Genomic DNA, 24,065 nt, shown 5'->3' with positions numbered 1-24,065 from the left:
TTGCTGCTCACCAAATGAACAGGCGCCGGATGGGTGTGGAGACGGGAACAGACACATGAGCAAGCGCTCCAATATACACACATGCAGCATACAACTAAACACACACAAAGTGGCACACATGGGCATACAAGTTGTGTTAGGATAGACAAATACTTTAAGAGTGAGGAGAAGTGCACACACACACACACACACACACACACACACACACACACACATATACAAAGATGCAATCAAGCATGTTACCTTCAATGTGATGCAGTTGGGAAGAAGTATTTTCCTGTTCATTCTCTTGTTAAAGGAACACTACGTATTGTTTTATGATTTACAGTTAACAGTATATGCAGTACACATATATGGTCATATCGTGTGTTTTTGATAATAAATCCAGCTATACCAGTAGAAGATTTTCATATTTCCTGTGTGTAAATAGAGATTTTGGCCTGATGACGGCACGAAAGAGGTTCTTTTTGGGGTCACCAAAAAGACGAGTATTAATCCTTTGATCCACTGCAAATATCAGGGAAAGACAAGCCATTTTTATGATGCATTGTTGTGTGGAACCAAACTGTTTGTAATTTGATTTCATAACAATGGGCCCAGCAGTTCTCGAGATAATGTCCTTTGAACAAATGTTGGACAAACAGGCCGACTAATATCCCCATCCTTGGGAGAGGACAAAGTCAATTCAAATGAAATTAAATCCAGACATGGAATCACAGAAAGACACACAGAGGAAAAACAGACAGACAAACTAGAGCGCCTTGCGATGGCATCACACCGGCCACAACACCACACATTGTCGTGGCTGGTAATAAAAGAAAGAGAGAATGGAAAAAAATAAATAAATAAAAAGCGAGGACAAATAGAGGCTCACAAGATGGTGTTCCCGTTCACCCAAAGGCTTAATGTCCTCAATGGCCAGCTGTTTCGTGGTTTTTACACTGGTGATCTATTCTTTGCCACCTCACTGGGAGTTCTGTGGCTTAAAGACAAAGTCAGACACAACACATCTGACAGAGCCTTCATTTAATGCTTTAACCACAACTCCTTTGGCTGTTTGTAGCTTCTGTGACTTAAGTTGACCAACGTGTCTTATGTCTTATATATGCATCGTTTCACATTAGGGTTCTAGGGATACTTATAGACCTCACACTTTATTCAACAACCGGATAGCTCCCTCAAACAGAATACCTGCAAAATGTGCTTCGTTAGTTTTCACAACAAACACGTGTGTCATGTAGAGTTAAATACCAAACCCACACACAAACAAAAAGAAGCAGCAGATCTGTACTACACAATGATATTCATAAGGTTGAATGGGTTGAACTGGGAAGCTCCTATACAGCGAATGTGAAAACGTGAAACTAAGTGAATGTAGAGATGGATGTTAAAAAAGTCAAAGTGTGAGTGAACATGCATCTTCCAAGTATATGTGCACTTACTGTACGCTGGTGGTGATGTGTAGCTGTCGGAGGCCGGGCGTAGGGAACTGGCGAGAGTTAATGTAGGAGACCTTTGACATGGCTGTGTTGATGCTGTCCAGATCTTCTCCTTCCACCACCAGCACAGACTGGGCGGGGTTAAAATGGAACTGGACACAAACAAATACTATTTGTCCTCAAAGAATCTTCCAGTTGAAACAATTGTGTTCATGTTGTAGCTCAAACGACATTATTTGAGTCTTGGCTTGATGGGGAATTACATGTTATCATATATGTTATAGAGTAGCATCCTGTAATGCTATCCTGAACAGGACACAGTGTCTTCCTCTATAGTACCGCTAAGGTGGTAGAAGTTACTATCAATCAAAGGCTGGAGTAAGTGTGTGTGTGTAAGTGAACATCTATCTTTGTGAGGACCTGTGAAGACATTTTGGCCGGTCCTCACTTCATATTATGTCAATGAGTGTCCTCACAGAGATAGAATTACAAAGAGGTGCGTGTGTGTTGTCACACACCTTAATGTCCTTAGCGAGGCTTTCAAGGGAGTTGATATCGAGGCCTTCTTTGCAGGCCTGCAAACAGGAAATAACCTTCTGGGTTTCAATGCGGCCTGGTCGGATTGTCAGACCTGACAGGCTGCCATGGAAGTACTGGGTGAACCTCGGGGTGTCTACCTCACCACCTAAAGGGAGAGCAAGAAAGGAGAGAACCACAAATAGGAAAAAAGGAAAAGTGTAAAATGAGAGGTTTAAGGACAGAAGTGGAAAGGGGCAGAGGAGACGAGGGGTGAAAAAAGGTCAGTTGGAGAGATACAGATTGGGTAAGTCAAAATGTCAGCCAATTCCTAGTGTCACATTTTCCTTGTCTGCTTTTTTCACCGGCTGTGTAATAACTTTCCTGTCCTTTCAGATCCGACCACTTCCACCTGCCCTCAGTATCCCTGAGGGCCATTCCCCATCCCCTCCTGCACCCATCTGTTCCCACTTCTCCATTAGCCCAGTAGCATATACACTGGCCCACGTCCATTAATTACCCGCCAAATCGTATGCTCTGCTCCTGCCTTCAGCATTCCAGCCATTTTCTCTGACTGCCTTTTGGACTCGCTGCCTAGCCTGATCCCCTATTGGATACATTTGCCTCATCCTTCCTGCCTGTCTGGTTTTGACTGTGGCCTGTTGTCGACCTTGAGTAAACTTTAGCTTTTTATTTTACCGGCCTGGTCTCAGAGTCAAGCTTTTGGTCTCAAACCTGTTTTTACTGAGCCTTTGCAGGGTACAAGAGACAACAACATGTATTCTGTATGTTTCCAGGGAAAAAGCACCAAAATAACATTCATGAATCTTTTTCACACACCACCCATTTACACATTTATATGTTCTTTAGGCAGATTTAAAATGCACTTTTTAATTTTAATTGTATACTGTATATTGTGCTGAAATATTAATTATTTTGAAAAATAATCTATTAACAGTATTAATAGTTTTGGTTCATAATGATAATCAAATAAACCAAAAACATAAAATAGAATTTGACGTAAAAAAATGCACAGAACATAAAACGTAAAACAGCCTTAAAGGAGACTTAAAATTATTTAAAAGGGGTGATTTTATGTTTTTTGTTTAAAATGATTAAAACTTCTGCAGGCGGCAACTTCCAGGTCTGCAATGCCATTAGCTCCCTAGTGATTGACGGGTCACTATCGCTGCGTTGTCCGGAGATGTCTTAGTTTTTCTTTAATGCTATCACAGAGTGTTTTCAGGTCATGAAAGTTAATTATAACCTTCTGTTCGCCTTAAAATGTCTTGGCTGCACCTTCACGTGTCACTTCTGGTTGAAAAAAAACAACATCAAGATGGCAACGGCCAAAAACCAAGATTAACTCAAGGCCTCAAAATGGCAGCGCACAAACCAATTGAGGACGTCACGCTGAATATATCCACTTCTTATTTACAGTCTATGACTTCTACAGTAAACTTCAGCAAAAACCCATGCAATACAGCATTTTAAATGTAGGTATGAAACAATCAGTATATTTTTTGCCCTTTGTCAAATCATTGACCTTGACCATAACCCTAACCCTAACCATAACCATCAACTCTTGACCTAACCATATTACAACCAGCTGCAGCAAAATGCCCTTCTGTTATACTGAATATATAGTATGCTCTTCAGTTCCTGAAAGTTGACTAAATAATTTTCTCTTCTGAGGTTACTAACCCACTTACTGTAACACAGCCTGGATGTTCCCCTCCTCTGCTGTACTGAACTATTCTGCACAGCGAGGCTCAGGGGAACAGTAGACAGTAACAGCAGATATTACTGTGAACAACAGCTACAGTATGGGGCTGGAGGCATCTATACTCTCTCAGCTCCGTCAATGTGAATCATACAGGGGTGTGTGTACACGTAGAGCTGAGAGATACGATCCTGTCATAAAGACACCAAACAACTGCCTTCAGCATGCTAGGCAACAGGAGACTTATACTGCTGACTTTACAAGCAGTGAGGTAACACAGCAGTCATCCCACAGTCTCGTAAAAACTGCATCACCTACAGAAGTAATGGTTGATAATCATAGCTAGATAATTCGTTTTTTCCTTTTAAGCAGAGCACCACTTTTTTATATGTTTTATCTCCTGGAGCTCTGAGAAGCAGAGGGTGGGCACTGCTGATGCTGATGAATGATGCTGCCATTTTATGACAGTCCATGTTCTCCAAGAACTGTTAGGACCAACAGCATATGATTTGCACTAACCATGTAATCAACATTACAGCATCTGGTATCTGGTAACAACAGACATTAGAATGTGTTCATCCACACTCAGAATCCCCAACGAGCTGTGGGCTAACGGGAAGTTAGACAAAAAGTACACAATCTTTGCTCCCAAATTCAGTATCCAATCAGTATTTGTTCTGTGTATGTATGAGGGGTGAGCTTCGCCTCAAGTCCAAAAACAAACGGGTGAAACAGAACGGTTATAAGTCATTCTGGTATTTGTCATCCCCATTTCACTAATAGGCACTTTTCTTTGCTGTAAGAGTTCAAAAAGTCACAACGTAAAGCCTTCTTACTACTTTACTTCATAGACATATTTCACATCTAGATCACAACCAAAGCCAATTAACACTATGCAAAACATAGTGTGTTGTTCTATGACAATGTTCTGCGATGTGTGCTGTTAATCATGTTCCTGTTGCAATGCTGAGGCTAATTATGTGTCGAGGTTCCCCACCTGGTGTGAAATGTAAAAGTGACATGCAAAAGGTGATTTGAAATATCTTTGTTGTTTTTAAAATAACAAAGATATAATAACTAACAATTTGACAGATTTTCTGTGTCCATGTCAGAGGAAGTGGTACAATCACAAACTGCAAGAACTAAGAACATCACCCTCATTATAGGCTTTATTAGTCTTATTCTTGAAACTTGCCCATGCATTATTTAATCAGAAATGGTAAGCACTGGGTTTTTGCGATGGCAGTATGTAAGCAGGGGCAGAGTGGGACATTTCCATCACCTCCCTTTGTCTCCACATGTGGGAACTATCGTCATTATTCTGCTCTTCAGTCTCCTTCTGCACCGTTGAAAGGTTTTCATCAAGACAACGTCTTTGTGATTGAATGACAAAGTGCAAACTGGACTGAAACTTTGGATTGCCCGTGTATAGATGTGCAGATGTTTTTTTTATAGATTCATTAAAAAAGAGAAATGAATGAAAGGACAGGGAAAGAGGAAGAGGACATGTCACATGTTGCACGGCAGGTCTTTTGAAGACATTGATATATAAGAGCATGAACAACTGTAATATTTTTATGTAAGCTAATTCACAAATGATGATGATTATTAAATTGATATTTTAGACATCAGTGCTGCAGACTATTGCAGATGTTGACTTCTTGAGCGTGAAGAAGACATAAAACATGTTTAGTTTCTAATTCTAAAGGCGGTATAGGCCATTTCACTTCAACAGTGGTTTCACCTTGGATATTAAATGTGACTTTTCTCATTTCACCGAGTGCTAAAAGCAAGCTAAAATGGCAGCACAGTGTTCCAAAGATTTAAAACTTCCTGGTGATATATGTTGACTGATGCCTTTTATTATCAACATAAAACTAGCTCAGATTCCCGATGCCTATATCTCCGCGCTTTGTTAGTTAAGTATATGTATACTGCACTGTGGGGGTTGCTTTGAAATTTGACACCCACTTTCCTGTTGCACATTAAATGAGATGGCAAACACCCATTTCGCATCCAAACTGCTTGTTTCTACAGAAAATTGCTTCAGAAAACAACAACCATCCATTTCTTGTATGGAAAAACACATCTTCTTTGCTTTCGGGGCAGTGAAAATACGGTCTGAATGCCTTTCATGTCTCATCATTTTGTTGTTGATTGTTGGGAGAAGGGGATGGATAAATGAGAGACTCTGCAAGGCAATCTTGCTCGCTAATGGCCTGAAAAGTTATCAGTTGCGGCTTAGTGAAGCTTAAAGCGGCTTCATTGGGATGTAATAGCTGGCAAAGTTGTCCTCCATTCACTCTAGCTAATCCTTCCTTCAGGGCTTTCTCTCACAATCAAGAGATTCATGGAAAAAGGCAGAAAGAGAGGCCTGTATGAAGCAACGAAGAAAGTGATGACGACAAAAAGAAAATTGCAATCAGGCATAGGAAGAAAAGAAATTTAAATGGCAACCAAAATGTCATCGGGATTGAAGCTTTGGATGATGCCGGTGAGCATTATGAGCGTGATCTGGGCAAGCTGCAGAACGGATCACTACAGTCCCATTCTGTCCTCCTGTAAAGCACTTTTGTTTAATTATTCCAGTCATAAACAAGGCAGCAGGGTAGCTGTTATTCATTCCAATGTGATCACTGCTCGCTCTCTTTCCCTGCCACTGGAACTGACGTGCAGAATTTCCTGTGTGATACCCACTCTGCTCGTGACTCTCCATTTCAAAGAAGAAATACTCGCAGCCCTGGGGCGTGAATCTTAATCTCTTTAATTATCTCAACAGAAAGTCTCCGGCTTCCCCTCTCTCTCACTCACTCTCTCTGTTTGTGCTTCAAATGTAATTTTTCAACATGTTTTGGCTGCTGTGCCTCTTTGTTGATGCTATTTCTCTGTTTGCCATACTGTAAGCTTCCGTCTTTTCCAGGTTGGTCCCCTTTGCATGTTAAGTAGAAAATACATTATAGTTTGTTACACCTATACACCAATCTGTTCTCAGTTCTGTTTCTGTAGTAAGAGTTTCTGATCAAAATACTTGGATCTCAATATAATGCTTTATTGTTTTTATACAAAATTAAGTTAGAAAGTAAGTGGCAGTAAAGCAATTTAGAGGTTTTCCAAAAGACATTTCCTCATTCTGTTTCTATTTCTTTTGTGTACCACTTTTTCTATTTGGTTTCCCAACAAGCATTTACAACACTAAAGCAGTTGTGACCACCATTAACCAATAACCAATAAACCAATAACCTATCAGAATAATCAACAGTTCTTTTAAATGAAACAGTAAAGATGCCCTGAAATAGAAGATGCCTGATAATAACTAATTTCTTCAATTTATGTGGAGGAAATATACAAAACAACCTCAAGCTCAAAAGGCAGCTGCATATAAAGCAACTGTCAGATTATGTAGTACAGCTGGAAACGATCCAAACAGCACAGTTTAATAGCAGTTGCGTCCCATTCCTGCCTGATGTCAGCATCTTCAGCTTAGGACAAATGTCTGCATCACTCTGAAGCTACTGTGAATTTTAGAAAGAAAGACACACACACACACACACACACACACACACACACACACACACAAACTGACCTTGCCAGCAGGCGCCCACAGTTAACTGTGTATCAATCTTTGCGGTGTGGATCGGCCAGTCATCTGTCACCAGGTAGGGTTCATAGGTCACCCCATCCACAAATAGTGTCACTGCAGGAAATTCTGCGTTGATCACATAATAGTGCCATTCCTTGTCACAGATCTGTAAAGGAGAGATATGTTATGATGTTAGTAAGCCTCAGTACTTTTTGTCCACTTCATGCATTCAAATAAGTAAATATTCCTGGTTTGCACTTACACAAAAATAGGACAGCTTTAAAAATAAATTACTCTGGCAACTTCATCTCTTTTCTTGGGGTCTTATTTAGGTTAGGAGCATTTTTCCATGGAGGATTATGTTTATAAGGATGCTGTTATGAAGATGATGATGTTTACTCCAAGCATGCAGCCGAAAACCCGAAGGCGCATCCTTGAACGCTCCCCGGCTTTCTACCTTCAATGAAAGAGCAACAAATTCCTTTCCTCTTCTGCTGAATCACATGCTCCCTGTTGTCAGATTGCTAATGAGGTTTCTGACTAATGAGCGGTTTATTAAAGGCACGCAATGAGTGACAAACACGGCTGTGGAGGACCCGAGTGCCAGGCTACTTTTATTAGCCATCACAAACATTCTTCAAAACATTTGGAGAACTTGTAAGGACACATCCCGTTCTCGCTCTTTCCGCCTGCCTCTCTACCCCCCCCCACCAACTCTTCCTGGGCCACAACAATATGTGGAAACATTTTTGCTACTTCGCTTGGATGTCTTTAGGCTACAACTAATTATTCTTTTGATTATTGATCAACCGGCAGATCACTTCCTCGATTAATCAATCAATTGTTTTAGCAATAAAATGTCAGAAAATATTCAGAAATGCGCATTATAATTTGCCAGAGCCCAACATGACGTAATATTTGTTCTGTTTTTGCAAATTCCCAAATTTTAGAAGCTGGAACTGGTGATATTTTGGCAATTTTTCAAACAATCAAATATTAATAGTTAAAAATGAATAATACAATGTGTTTTGCCTGTCTATATGTGTTTCTCTGTGTTCACTTCAAGTTGAATGGAAGGTAAAGATGTGAATGATTTCCACTCGTCTATGACTTAAGAGCGTCCTCATGACGCTTAAAAGCAATGTGCATTGATAATATAACACTCTATATATTTTAGAACACCTGTCCGTATTATTGAGTGCCTCGTCAAATAAGCTCTTCAGTTGTAATTATGACTTGGACGCTGAGATGAATGCCATTGACAAGTCAGTAAATGGCTATAGTAAATAAAGAGGTGAGCTCGATATTAAATGAATGATTTGTAACCAGACAAAGGTCTAATTCACTTGGCTCCAGTGCTGCAAAGATTTATGTCATATTACGTTTTAGATGTTATATGCTGTGAACGGGCTGGATATAGCAATACGTGCTTCTTTCAGCTTCTTGACCGGCTCAAAGGATTAATGACACAAACAAACTTTGCATGCGGTCCTGAAAGCCACAACACATGAGTGCCAGAGTGCTATCTGACACAGATATTCTCAATTCAAACCACTTAAACTGCAAGTCTACTTCCTTTTTAAAGTGATTTTTACAGTTTTAAAGTCTTTGGCAACATGGTGAAGTCTTAAAGGATTCCTCGCATTGTTGTTCCTCCTCTTATGGCCACTGCATTTGTTATTCTGCAATCAGTCTGCTGTGAAGGATTCGGTTGAATTAACAACAAGCAATCAATCTATTTTCACTGGAGAGGAGAATATCTGCTAATTTGAGATGCAGAGAAAGAAACAGCAGGAAAGGATACAGCACGAGATAGATTTTCATTTTGTTAAATTTTACTCAGTGGCCACATGCACGCACACACACACACACACACACACACACACACACACACACACACACACGCACTGGTAGTTTATTCAAGCTGTGATATGAACAAATGAGGTTCGGACTTGTATTGGAGCAACCAGGAATCTTCAGGGATGTTCAATTTAGAAAGCAGTGTCTCACCCTTTATGTGTGAAGGGACAGAAATTCTAGATATGGATATCCCAGACACCCCTCCCACCACGCAGTATTACCTCTCTCAGCAGATACATATGCTTAGTTACTATACTTTCCTATGGATTGCTTCTTTATATGGCCATTGATATGGCCCAGTTTCATATGACTGTAGCTGCAATGCTTTGGTGCTCAGCAAACCTGGTAGGATATGTATTAATTGTGAAAATCACACTTTTTTGCAACAGTGTTGGGTCAACTTCAAGAGGAATAGTTTCAATACTAAGAGCAGTAAATAAAAACTAAGAAATTCATTCAAAGTGTAACTTGCTCTGTGTTTCAGATTCTTGTACTGTACACAGACTGAGCTATTCTAAGCAATGACGGTGTGTTTTAGTTTCATCAGCTCACAGGATTTGTATACTGGACTAGACAATCAGAATGGATGGCGGCTTTCATTTAGCTGCTGGCTGGCTGGCTGCCTGTGGAGGGCGCTGAAAAAGATAGAATTACAAGATGCATCTTTTTCTTTTTAAACTTGGAGGGCTTTGACAATGGTTTAGCTTTCTTGGTTGAGTTTCTATTTAAGGTTACAATAATGCTGCCAGAGCTTAAAAATCTGGGAAAAATTCATACTATCATGTGAGATGCAAGACTAAGAGTTTATCCATGCAGTGTTGCCAGGTCCGGCTACCTTTGTGTTGCAGCTGTTGCTATTTCATGTCCACTGTTTGGGTAGACCTATTTCGCATGCAAATTACATGAATAATATCTATAAATAAAAATCCATCAGATCAGTCGATCACGGACAAACAGAAACGTCACACGCCCACACACACATGTACACGCACGCTCTCTGATGAAATGATGATGCACTAGATGAGAAATCAGTGGATCAATAAAGTTATTTATCCTGAGGTGGACGTGAAATATGTGTGTTATACTGTATTTCATGGTACATGGACACTTCTATCTTAACCAAAAATCAAGTGGATTGCCAAAGACAGTAGGATCCATCCTCTGTGTGCCATGACTGTCTATCCAATTTCACGGCATCCCATCCGATAGTTGTTGAGATATTTCAGTCCAAGCCAAAGAGGTGGATCAACCAATAGACAGACAAGACCAACAAAGCTATCCATAGAGCCATGCAGCGAGCAAAGCAAAAAATAAAACATTTGAGAAAAAAAACACACAACAAAAAGAAATGCTGTGTCTTTCTATTTAATTCGAATGTTTAAATAATAAAATATTGTTGGCAAGAACACAAGCCATCTTGTTACACATCAATTTGACTAAATGGCTTGTAGGGTAAACGTTTATGTGCACATACTCTATGTGGCTACTGTAATGAAGAAATGTCCTCAATCCAATCCAGCACTCAATTTGTTGATATTGCTGACTGTCCAAACTTGTTGAAATCGTACTTGCACACATACAAATGCACACACACACGTACACGCACATCAGTAGTAGATACCATCAGCAGTACTCTCTCGGTTGCTGAGGTATGTTTGTATCCACATTGCCTGAAGGCACATTAGTCAGTGGGAGCATGAAAGTAGTTCTCCTCTGCAACAGTGTAACAAGAGTCAAGACAATGAATGCTGAAACACTGTAATGAGCTGGTCCCTGAGCAGGCCTGCTAAGGATGAGCACAATCACCAGAGAAGTCCCACAACACACAGAGAGAGAGAGAGAGAGAGAGAGAGAGAGAGAGAGGGAGAGAACAAGAAAACAAGAGAACAGCTGCAGAGGCAGAAAGTCGCTGAGGCCATGTCCCTGCTAATGTAAATCCATTTCTTCGTGACATTCATTCAAATTAAATTAATGTTGTTCCATACAAAAATAGATTATTTTGAAAAGTATTTTCACTGAACTTAGACAAAGATGAAAGACTTCCATCGAGTGTCCTAAATATATATTTTTAATATGGAAAGGGCTGAAAGAACATACTTTTATATATGTTGGATCTAGGATGTTGTTTTGAATTCATATACACGGAACCTGACATTGAAACAAATAAATGGGATTCAGCCATTATAAATAGTATCATTAACACCTGTGTTTTTTTCCTACTTTGACATGTGAAAAGTGGCATCTGTGAAAAAGGCCTATTCGCTTTAATACACACTGCTTGGTGACACCACGTAATTCCACACGCCATCAACATAAGCAGAATTCTAATGAGCAGGAAGGACTGAAAACACGCGTCTGAGTGTTGGATTGATAATTAGACTTGATTGATTTGTTTTGTTGCACCTTTTAGGCTTTTCATGTCTTGTCATATCAGGAAAAGCACAGGTGAAACCAGGGACATTAAATACGACTGCATTCCAATTTAGATGAGCCAGTTCCTGGTTCCTGGAGCCAGCATGGTATTGACCATGCTGGCTCACAGGCCTGCTCTACTGGGACACTTAATGGATCTGAATTATCATTAAGGAAATTAGTTTCACCCAAGCTTTTTCTGCTATTACAAGACCTAGTGTGTATTAGGAAAGAGATGGCCAGGAGAGATGTTTTACTCTTACAACTCCAAATGAGGGTACACAATTTCTTCCTTATATCTTAGATATACTTAATTTGGAGAGTGCTCTATACCTCAGATATAAGACTCCAGACACTTTCTTCTAATTTCTCTATTACTGCAACTGTCTCCAGCCCTCAGCTTGCAGATGCTGCCGACTAAACCCGGCCTTACGGAGCCAGATTTCCTTTGTCGAGTATATTACCGTGCGATAGCAGTGTTTTATTGCTGAGAATAAAACACCAGAGATAAGCTCATCTATCTTGTGGAAATCTGCCCTGGTGTATTTACGAGAGGCTATTACATCTGCACAAAAGAAAGAAGATCTTAAGAGCCAATTCAGCCTCCAGATTGTGTAGTATCGGAAATACTACACAATCTGGAGGCTGAATTTAGGTTGTCACCCAAAGGATCTCTGGCAAACAATTAGGAGCTGCCCACTCTGCGTTAGAACAACTACTTACAAGGAGAGCAGATTCCCAAATATTCTTTTGTGCGGAACATAGGTTATAGGATTCAGGTGATGAACTAGATTGGCTTATTGTGCATATTGCTGGTGAGAAAAGCAAACACAACCCCTTATTCTCATATGGCAATGGGGTGTTTTGAATCTGCTGACATAAACAGAATAATGAGGACATTCTGCAGGCTGCTGAGAAGTCCTTTAATAGGGTCAAGTTTATTTTGATACATTGGAGAGGTTTGAGATGGGAGGAGCCTTCTTACAAACCATATATAACAGTGTTCAGATCTGTTGTATGCGACAGCGACCGCCGACAGGCATGCCCGTTTAGACCATCATACTGTTTTCTGATGTGAAGGGTATAATGATGTGTCAGGATTGGCTCCTTGTACGTTTTTGTTGTTGTCCTCTCCAAACATATTGATTGCTTACTTTCTGTTAGTTAAGCATTTCATTTGAGGTAATCTGAAGCTTTGTCCAAAGGCGCCAGTACCCTCCTTTCTTCCTCTTCTCATCCACCCTGTTCCATATCCCTTTGTCTGAACTACTTTCTTCTGTTTTTCCTTCTCATGCTTCTCCCACCTCATCATTCTTTCCTAACTTGCACCTCTCTTCCTTTTCCCTTTTCGTCTCCGTTGCTCCTATTCACATTCCTTGCCTCTCCTCTGCCCTCCTCTCTTCTGCCACTGTTTTAGCACTGCATTATTGATGCAAGTCTATTATCTGTCAGTGCGGTGGTGGGGAATGACACGGAGAGGGAAAGAAAGAGGAAAAAGAAGAGAAAAAAACAGTAAACGAAAGGAGGAAAGGAAAAGAGCTTTGCTAACATGCTCAACAGCATGTAACACGACATAAAAAAACAGCTTATTCCTGTTTGTTGTAAGATGCACACTTACAACACTCACAACTGTAAAAAATAACGTCTCAATGAAGATTAGTACTAGTTAAAAAGAAAATATATATAAAAAACGCATAAAGGTCAACTTTCAGTTGAGATGAGAGAATGTTAATAAAGGGAAGCTATCTGAAAGATTTGATTCTATTTCGTACTGGCTTCACCCATCAAGTGTTTATTGTTATTGGGTTCATTCCAGCGCGCACGCTTATTCTTCAGCATAGGCTTCTCTTATGTCTGCACTTGCGACATATAAGCACCATCGTCCTTCTCCCATTTTTCTTCAGCGTCAAGCAGTCAAAAAGGGTAAAAAGTAAGGAAGATGACTATGTCCAGTTTGGGGTCCCCTGTTTGAGCCAAAATCTTTCTCAAGATGCTTGCGGAAGCACAGGAGCCTTTCAGTCAAATCCCTCATTTACACCTAAAGTCTTGACAAACTCCTTTTTGTGGAGCTGAATCGTACAGAATTGACGTCCCCACCCTTCTGCAACGGCAGTGCTGTGTGAAGAGAGTGTAATATATTTTTTCTCCACACAGGGCTGTGTTAACCGTTGGTAACGTTGGTGCCTCCGTGCCCCTTTTTACATGTGGCATCTATGGTTTATGAACTGGTCTATGTTGTCTGCTTGTGGACCTTGGTGTCACAGTGGGGCATAGACTACATCAGCTTCGCTCTTAACACAATAGCGTCAATATGTTACAATACGTAATTAAAGTTATCCTCAGTGACGCAACTAAAAAAGCTCAACAGAGAGCGATGAGAGGCATACGATTACATAACATCTCTGCCACTTCAAGGTCTGCTTTGAAATTGTGTATTCCTGCAGGATTTATTTTCAATCTCTTTGTCTGTTTGTCTGAATTGACAATTAATTCTCAGAAGTTATAACCTTTAAAGTCTGGGTAAAGCATAATTAAATATGTGTTTGTCACACCACAGAAAAATATGCTATTAACCACTCAACCAGATTTGAATGATAAAAAAATAGGCAAGTATATAAATTAGGTTTCACGGTCATGAAAAGGAAAGGAGATAGACGGGGCCGGACGGTCAGTAAAAACGTTTTTAATGGTCCACATGCCCACCGGGATTTGTTGCGGTTTGACAGATGGCCAATACACCGATACTAGCTAGCGAACCGTAGACGAGGTATGTAAGTATTGAAACACTGATGCTTTGTGCTCTAGATTTGTATTTATTTTGGGGTTGCTAAGGATGGCACCAGTGCGTCATCGAGCCATGATTCCAGGCTCGCCCAAAACAATCCTAAACAGGAAAATGGTTAAAAACAGTCTGATGGTGTAACTCCACAATTCAGTAATGTTAGTTTATAACATGCATAATGTGTTTAGAAACAAATCTTAGATTTTTCTCTACCCAGACTTTAAGGTCAGGGTGAAAAGCTTTCTTCGCCTAAAGTAAATGCAGGAGTTAGAGAAGGAGGCGAATAGACAAGCAGCGACACGGACGGTTTAAAGAGGTCGAGAGGGAGTGAGAGAAAAAGGAAAATACTGATATGGAAGAACCGAGCTGTCGATACATTAGTACGCTGACGGTATGGTTATGACACTCAGGATGTCTGCTGAGTGGTCTATAGGTATCAGATAGTGGCATTAAGCCCCCCTGACTCTTACACATACAAACACGGACAGCACACTGCAAAGACAGACACATTTAGTGAGATGCAACAGCTCGACATTGGGGTAACACAGGAAGTGCCTAAAGCAGACAAAGTACAGCTGAGCTCTCAAATGAGGTCATTTGAAAAATAGCAGCTAGAAAATAAACACACACTGAAGATAAATACGCTGGAGGCAATGCTCAATATCTTCTCTGTTGCTCTTTGTCTTTTTCTGTTTTGCTTTTGCAGTTTGTACTGTTTTCTATTATTATTGTTCTAAAGTATGCTGCATGCTGAGACCTTGTAAGGGTGACTTTGCACAATTAAGAGTGATTCCTAGCAAACGGTATCAATCTGTCATATACATAACAATGCCACTTTTTTGCCTTGACCTTTAAAGACGTATACTCTAATGTCTTTGCTATTTTGATTAAGCATTGGTGAATTACAAATAACTTAAACTGATGTGAAACATTCAGCAGTAAGTCTCTTGTGTTTGAGGTGGAACTAAATCACTCTTTCAATAAGAACTTCAATCTCTACAACATCTACAACAAACAGGCAGAGAAGGAACACACACACACACACACACACACACACACACACACACACACACACACACAACACCACTAACACCATCCAATTAATCTCCTCGGAAACAAAGGGAGGCTTCTAATCAACACAAGACAGAGAACAAGCCGTGGCACAACAAGCATGGTATAAGCAGTCAGATAAGGCAGATAATTGCAGATGCCAAGTAATGAGTGTGATTTTGTACAACTCCAACATTCAGTCCCGACAATCGAACTCTGACATAAATGATAAATAGCGGGGTCTGCATCTGTCTCGAGCAGTGTAATTGGCAAAATTGGAAAGTTCATCTGTGATTCGCAACGCATGATCTGCCCCGTCAATAGTATAGTTATCTTGGACTGCTGTAAAACAACTGCCAACACAAATGATCTTTGGCCCTTGACTAATGTTTTCGAAATCTCAGATCTGAGAAAACTGAGAAAACTACTGTTTATTGCATCACCTCAGACCCTTAGCATAGATTTGTTTTTGTTCTACTCTATCCATGAGTACCTTGCTGTGAGTAAATAAAACCGTATTTGTAAGGGTTTAAATCAATAGCATCACAAACACACACAAGATTGCTCGGAGCAACCTTAGAAAGCTGGTATAAAAACACCTGGACAATGGCTTCATTTTTATCCACTTTTCTCCCTCACCTCTGCTTTGTGCGACTTTGTTTGCATGTTTGACCCAATCATCTTTGGCTTACAGGACATTAGAAGATTGAATCTTGGTTTGTATAGGACTTTTTGACTGTGAGTGAATATCTTTTGAACAGCTGGATTGAACTGATAGGCTTACTAGGATCAAGGAGAGTAAATAATGTGCCTAGAGGGGAGAGATCCACTCCATACTCCATTACCGAGGCTGAGAAAGAGGATGGACAATATGCATCCTGTGTATGTGTGTGCCTTACAAACGCACTCAAAAATATGTAAGTGCTTGTAGATGTGTGTGTGTGTGAGGGTTTCTGTCAGATGTGACATTCCTTTAGTGTGTTCGATCGACATGGAAAATGAAAGCCTCCATCTCTCACCCTCTTTTTTCCAGCTTCCTTTCATCCCTCTCTGCCCCTCCCCTCTCGGGGTGAGAATTGCAAAATCAATAGCGCTAAATGGAGTTTCTGCGGAAGCCATTGAGTGTCCCTTCTAAGTGCTTGAGGAACAAGCAGAGTAAGAAGCAGCTGTGACACCCCACAGTTGCCTCTTCTCTTTCCACTCTCTATCCACCACATTCATTTTTCAACAGTCTCTACTACTCTCTGAGCTTGTCCTCATTATTAGTACAAGGCAGTAGTAGCTTTTACCCTTAAATGACCTTTTCCCTAGTATACCTGATACTGAACAAGAAAGTATTGATAGTACATTCAACAGAATATTTAGTGGGAAATATACCCGCTGTACAGTGCCATCACAAGTTTCCACAGTGGAACAAAAAAATAGTCCATGGCACTACACCAACCCCCTAATGCAATGCCCTTTATAGAGTCATACGACACTACAGTGCACCTGTGAGAGATGCTCACTGTAGAGTAAACCAGTGAGTGTCTATCAGTAGGGAGTAGGGAATGAGTGAGGAGGGGAGCTATTTCGCAGCATTTGACTTGTTATGTTAGGAAAAGCACAGGTGCAACAAATAACACTAAAAATGTCTCTGTTCCATCAACTGCACATTGTAGCTTTGCAGTGATACCAGGAACTAGAGCTGGGTCATCTAAAGTCCTAATTTATGTTGTTAATTATACCCATGCTTTTCCTGCTATGGCATGTCAAAATGCCTGAAGAGAAAAAGCTTTACTGTCAAAGGTTTGATCAATATTTCGTGTCCACTGCCGATCACAAGTATGCAGCTACTGGTGTTAAACCTTTTAGACCATTCCACAGTCGTTCTATTATTTTTGCTGGTAAAAGCCGATAACGGATTTAAAGAGATTTTCAATGTATCTTATGAAATACAATTGAGAAATCACAACCATATTCATATAAGTGGTTTTAAAATAAAAGAATATTTTAACAGATAAATGTGTCTGGATTTTCACTTTAGTTATACAGTCCACTTAACCTTCTAGCATTCTCAAAAAATCCAAATGAAATATCATATTGCACTGCTCTTTTGACGTAAAATACCAAGTGCTGCTCCGGGGCACAAATCACATATTGATGTCAGTTTTTTCAGAAGTGGTTTCTCTCTAGTCTCCCCATTTTGCACCGAGATTCCACAATAACACAAATTCTTCAACCAAGTTTCACTCTTTTTTTCACCCGGATGATAATATAGTAGTTAATAGCATAACATGTTCAAATATGCAGGGAGCCACTACCATAAAAAAAAGCCCAGTAGCAACGATGAGTACACCAAACTGCACTGTACATCACAGACTGATGATCACAGAGTAGTTGTTTCCCTTCACTCTGCCCCTATGTCATTCCTCTCATTAACCTCCAGTATTTCAGACCAGTTTCCATTTATATTTAATGAGAGTGTCTGCACAAGTGATTTGTACTGGTGAGTAACTCATCACATATTCGCTTTGACTGCACTGCACGCTTCCTCCGTGGTCCTACCACGCAAGTTCCAAACAAAGGAGCAAACAGGATACCCGAGAGAATGAGAGAGAGGATAAGAGGAGGCGAGACTGAAATAGAACTGAGTCTTGAGGTTGTTTGCTTGTTTGCTAAGAAAAGCCAGCAGTCTGCTACTTGGCTGCCCTTTTCTTTGTTACAGCGACCTCCATGGGCCTCAGGAGAAAAGAACACTGGACTGAGAAAAACACTTTTCAATCTCCCTTTGACCTAGAACAAACAACCACCTGGTTGGAAGGTGAGCACCAGCACAGGTGCCTGGGAAACACACTGGGATGTTTGCATGCTGACAAGGCATTACACAAGAAACCAAAGCCTTGGAATGTCATCTTTCCAAGCAAGATAAAAAAAAACATGATAGATAGGATTAATCAAAACTATATTAAAAAAACATAGTCACACAGACATGAGCACACATACAAGGAGAGACACAAATACAAATCTGTTTTAACCTGCTTAGTGAGCAAAAACTCTTCAGAGCTTCCTGTGATTATGAAGCATTTTGTAATAATATCAGTGTGAAGTGGACATATGTATCCCTAGGGCAAACTATTAGAGTTAAATCTACCATTTTGTGAGGATAGTCTGTTGAAGGGGGAGATTCCTGTGCAAGAGGTCATTGGCTTATCATGAATATCATTTACACTCCAGGGATTTTTTTGATCTTTTTACAGTCGGATATCTCCGCTCAGCAACTGTTTGGTGAACTAGAGTGACTGGACGCCCTTCAGCCGGATGCTTCTCATTGAAGCGTCCACCTTACTGATGTGTCCTTGAGCAAGACTCCAGCTCCAGAGTCACTGGTCTTACCCTGCATTGTAATGTTTTCAAGGGAGGGGACAAAAACATATGTCACTGAGGACTAAAACTTAAAATTTGTATCTTCATATTCTATTAAAATATCTGCCAGCTGTGCATAATATCCCCTGAAATGCAGGGGTAATGTAAAGTACACCATTGTGTACATCTGTAGGATAATTACAGTAGGGAAAGTGCCGTGCAACATTCAGAGAGAAGTAAAACTATTATTATATGCATCTTTGTAGCCGAAGCAATTTCATGTGGTGCCATCCCCTCCTTTGAAAGGCTTTCTGCAGGACTGAAACAGTAAACTGCAAATTAGTTCAACAACTCTCCAGAAGCATGACAGATAATAGAGATCTGCTGCTGGGTGAGCTATTACCCATAACTAAACAGACTTTCCACTTTCTAGGGTCTATGCTTGCATGTGTGTGTGTGTGTGTGTGTGTGTACATAGGACAACAGTGTCTTCTACCCTCTTATCTCCCTCAGCGAGGGGAAGAAAGTGATGGAGGGCCTCCAGTAATTAGAATGGAGAGCCTCTCCTTTCACTACATAAATAATGATAGCCATTCACATGCTGTGGAAAATCACCCTGAATCTACGCTCGCACCCAAATAGGACACAGACAAGCTCACACAAACACACTTCTCACCTGCTCCAGTTTCCAGTGGAACTCTGCAGGTCTGAAAGTGTCGACCTGAGTGAAATCTCTTCTGAGCAGGAACACCAGACGGCAGTTGTGGACATACAGCGAGTAATGGTGGCGGTTCATTTCTGCAATGGGAAGATCACAAACATGTATGGTCACAGAAAGACTCAAACATCTGCTTCTTTGGTTTTCTTATTGATTTCTTTCTGGAGTCATACAAAATAAAATCATAGAGCACAGCTGTGTGAAATACTTAACTCTTTTGAGCTTCCTCAGATGGGTTCTCTACATCAAACACAGCTGTCAGCATGACTGGAAGTGTGGTCGCAGAGTGCATGCTGCTGTTATGTCTGGTTTGTGATTATCAACTGGTTTCTGTGTAAGATGGGCAATAAAAGGTGAGTCCCACTTGCTCTGCTTATATAAATGAATCAGCTTGAGGTGGGATGAGATGTGAGGTGTGCAACAGATTCTCCTCTAAATACAACCCCACAGTGACGAGCTGGGGCTTGCCTTTCTTTGGTGTTCTAAAATGGAATCAGATGTTTGTCGTTTCCTACTCACATAGCAGTTCAAGACAACGTCAAATCAACATTGTGAAAATTTAAGATCATTCAGTTTGTAATAATAAAGTTAATACAAAGTTTTCCCCATTTTTCTTTTGCAATTCCACAATTTGAAAATGGTGTTTACATTATTGTTTTACAATTTCACTTCAGGTTGGGTGATCATTTTAATGTAATTTATTGTCGCTGCAGTACTAACATCTTTCACAGTGTGAACTCTGATATCATTTGGTGTAATACTGACATGTTGCTATCAAGATGCAAAGCTCGAGATGAACAATGCCTTTTTTGCTCTTTTAGAACACATCCTTGATCATATGGTGCAAATTATTTTCCCCCCAAAATAATTACTTTGTATTTTTATATCAGAATCCAATCATCTTTTCTTCTTGTAAAACAAAAGATGCTTACATAAGCTAGTACCAACCAATTATATCACGACATCCATCCATCAATCAATGCGCAACTTTTAGTAACAAGGGAGATGTGTGGAGCCTCAGTCCTCTGTAGCTACGTATCAGATTTCTCTTGTAACTTTACACCGCTCAAATATTCTGTTTCACTGGCGAATACTCAGTACAGAAGCTAAAGACACTGTAACTTCTGTTTCACTGGGACTTAATAATAATCATCATCCTAGTTATTTTTTCTGTATCTCCCATTTTGATGTCACCAGGCTCAGCCAGACATTGACAGGATACAATACATGGGCATTTTCCCCACACAGTATTGGTGATCTGGCCTTCACACTCAGCCTTCTGGTACCATTCATATCCTTCAGCCAAAAAAGTTGCAACAAAAAAAAACGGTTTCTAAGATTCTGATGGTTTAACACGAACCACTCTGCAGTTTTGCATTACAAGATCAGACCACACATTTCGTAAGCTAATAAGCCATCTGTGAGACTATTGTGAAAGCACGCAATGTGCAGATGGCTTGCTTAATTACACAGTTCAGGCAGCTCAGTTCAGATATGCAGTGGGGAAGAAATGTTAAGTTTCAAAGACACTTGCCATTGCGGGCTTCTGTCGTGGCTTATCTATCATGTTATTTTGCTGAACGGATGTTTTTGATAATGTTATGTTCATAGTTTGTTTCTAACGCTGAGGACACTAGGAAGTAAAAGGGACATAAGAATCAAGTAGTTTCCAGTACTCCTAAGGTAGAGCACCAATGTTTATAAAATATAGGACAGTTAATGTAAACTCAATGACAATTTGTTATTCAAATTGGTCAAATTTTCCCTCTCTAACATGTTAGACGATGGAAATATACTTCTTAAGAGTGAGCCCGTGAGAAATTGTTTCCTCACCAGTCTTGTCAGAGTTACACAGTAAGGTTTCCTTCTGAGCTCTGAGTCCTGGACTGGGCCCGTGTTTCATCCATGTTGCTATGGTGAACTGGTCCGTCAGGTTTTGGGGCACCACGTGATCCGGAACATTAGCAGCCTGATGTCCGTCGAATCTGTAGATGAGGTCGCTGTCGCGGCTGCTGTCGGTCAGCAGAGATGCCGTCCAGTTTGTGGAAGGGCCGGAGGCAGGAAGGAGGTCAGTGCTGCCTGATGCTGCACCTGCATGTGTCAATCACATGATACAACACTGTCAAAGTGCCTGCACAGAGTATCAACCTGCAAAAGAACTGCTTCTCTTTTTCCTATGTGATTTCCCGAGTACCAGAAGTCAGCATATTCATGACCTAATGTCGTTTGTGCATGTCAGAATGAATGTTTAGAAATGATGACTACATCTGTTGTAATCTCATCTCACTGGCCATTTGATGTGGCTCATGTCACACGACATGGTTACCAAATTACCGGTAATCTACTTACTTTTGCAACCATGTACTATATACTCAATCAAAATAAGATTTGTGCTGGCCCTATACTGTATCCCCCGAACTCATATCAAAAGTAATATGGAAATTCTAACGCATGTTTTGAGAACAAATCATTGATTAACGAGACATAGTATGATCAACAACTCACATCTGTATATCACCGGCTTGTGTGACGAGACGTATTGACAAATAGTATTGAAATACTGATTAGGTGGTAAGAAAGTGTCAAAAGGAAAAAAAATATTGAAAATGATCATTGTGCACACATCTTTAATTTGTTCTGAAAAAAACCCAATTTGTCACGAAGTCCCCTTCATATTAGTTTACTTTCATCCTGTCTGCTTGTTTTATTAACTCTCCTGTCATTTCAGATCCTACCATTCACACCCGATCATCTCTCATTCCCCTCACCTGGTCCTCCACACCCATCTCACCTGCAGCCCATTCCCTCATTAGCCCTCACTATTTAGGTCCCCTCACTTGCACTTGTTCCCTGCCAGATTGTCTTGTGTGTTATTGCCAAGTTCTCCAGCATACCTTTATATTGTTCATGATCTGCCTGCCGCTTATTGGATTTGTTCGCCTGTTTGACTGACCTCCCGGTTTTGACCCTGCCTGAACTCTTGTAAAAGAACTGAACTTGTATCTTGTCTCCGAGTTGTGCTTTTGGGTTCTAGTATCTGTAATCCTTACACAATTCAAATTTCTCAACAGGAATATTCAGTGTGTAGAGTGTAATACACAGTACTATATACCGTATACTACAGTGCAAAACCACGGGAAGCAAAAATGAACACGTCACAGTTTAGGATGGCGTTTGGGAATTTCATTCTAAATAAAACAATTATTTCAAATTAGTCTCAAGGATTGAAATGGCGGAGATTGGCATATTAACATACTGCTGAGGCTAAGCTGTCAAGAGGTAATTTCTTCTTTGAATTACATTTTTCCTTGTCTGTCATTATTATTACTCCCCTTTGATCTCTCATAGTCCCCGACTCTTAAATAGTACCTCACTATTTCATGGAACTTCTACTTCTTAAAGTAATGTCTTTTCTCTCTTCTTCTTCTTTCTCTCTACTTACCACAGAGTTTTTGCAGAGACTTCTCAGAGTATGTTTCCCGATCACAGCCCTTCCCGATGTGAATGGTCTGTAGCTCTAACATCGCCTTCACGCCAGACAGAGGACCTCCACACGTTTCTATGTGCATCTTGGGAAACAGCTGCCTGCTTCCAGTCCCTGGCTCATAGTCCACCAGCTTGTTCCAACCTTTAAGGATCAAAATGTGTTTGTTTTTTATGGAGTAAGAGTTTTCATTTAGTTATGCAACTGGTGTTATATGTTACAAGCACAGGTAACCTGGTATCGCAGTGTAAACAATGGTTGAAAGAAATCTAGAAAAAGAAGAAATAAATTACACATTGAGTCATTGTTAATATATGTGAAATGATAACTGATGTCTACATCAGTCTCACCCCTCAAGATTTAGATCGCTGGTCTGAGGTCTCATATTGTTTTTAGTTTTTAAGGAACATTTGACTTAAACTGATGCTTTCTCTAAAACAACTACATGTTCAACACTAACCTTTCACTTTGTGTAACAATAAATTAAATATCTCATTGTGAGGTTACAGTTTTTAAAAGGTTTAGTATAAGCCTCATATTCTACAGTGTACTGTAAAAATGTTGCATCTTAAAATTGCGAGAACTACCAAATCTTTCGGGGCGACGTCGAATTAAAATGTTACCTCATTCATAGTATGTATATGTATAATTGCTTGTATTCCAAGTGATAAACACAACTACTTTAGCATATTTATATCTTTAAATACTGTTCACTGTAGGACCCAGATATGTCTTGTTACTAACATTGTTGTCTTGTCTGTTGTTAGAGCTGTCCACAGAAATGTAGGAAATAATGTTTATGGTTTTCTGTAGTTGTTTCATAATGAGCATGTGGGTCTTGAATGCTATCCACACAGGTTTGAGATTTTCTCAGTGATTTCTTGCCCTGTGTCAAGTCAAAAGGAGACTGAAAGGGCCAGTAACATGACAGGCCTGGTAGAGAAAGGTGCTGACCTCCTTGTAACTGTCAGTCCTGTTTGCCAGTCCTGTTTCATTATCCAGGTGTTATATTCATCCTCAATGTACGGAAATCTTTGAATCGCGTTGGTGAAAAGGATTCACAAGCACAATTGAATATGTGGTTGTGTGCGTAGGTGGACACCTGGCAACTCTTTCCAAGCCTACAGAATATGATATCATGAATCCTGAGACAAAA

General features: G+C 40.2%; 1 protein-coding gene across 1 annotated transcript in view; it reads right to left on the bottom strand.

The window, feature by feature from the left end:
• LOC116387731 (calsyntenin-2-like) overlaps window positions 1-24,065 on the bottom strand; it is a 126,535-nt gene that overhangs the window by 6,778 nt on the left and 95,692 nt on the right. Inside the window, exons 7-12 of the mRNA XM_031855075.1 lie at window positions 22,868-23,053; window positions 21,259-21,516; window positions 19,384-19,505; window positions 7,262-7,424; window positions 1,958-2,124; window positions 1,443-1,591 (exon numbers count right to left, since the gene is read on the bottom strand). Of these exons, the coding sequence (XP_031710935.1) occupies window positions 1,443-1,591; window positions 1,958-2,124; window positions 7,262-7,424; window positions 19,384-19,505; window positions 21,259-21,516; window positions 22,868-23,053 (1,045 nt within the window). The remainder of the gene's footprint in view (window positions 1-1,442; window positions 1,592-1,957; window positions 2,125-7,261; window positions 7,425-19,383; window positions 19,506-21,258; window positions 21,517-22,867; window positions 23,054-24,065) is intronic.

This window comes from Anarrhichthys ocellatus, unplaced genomic scaffold (assembly GCF_004355925.1).
Source record: "Anarrhichthys ocellatus isolate YVR2014 unplaced genomic scaffold, GSC_Weel_1.0 scaffold15, whole genome shotgun sequence".
NCBI lineage: Eukaryota > Metazoa > Chordata > Actinopteri > Perciformes > Anarhichadidae > Anarrhichthys > Anarrhichthys ocellatus.
This window is presented reverse-complemented; position numbering and strand designations above follow the sequence as displayed.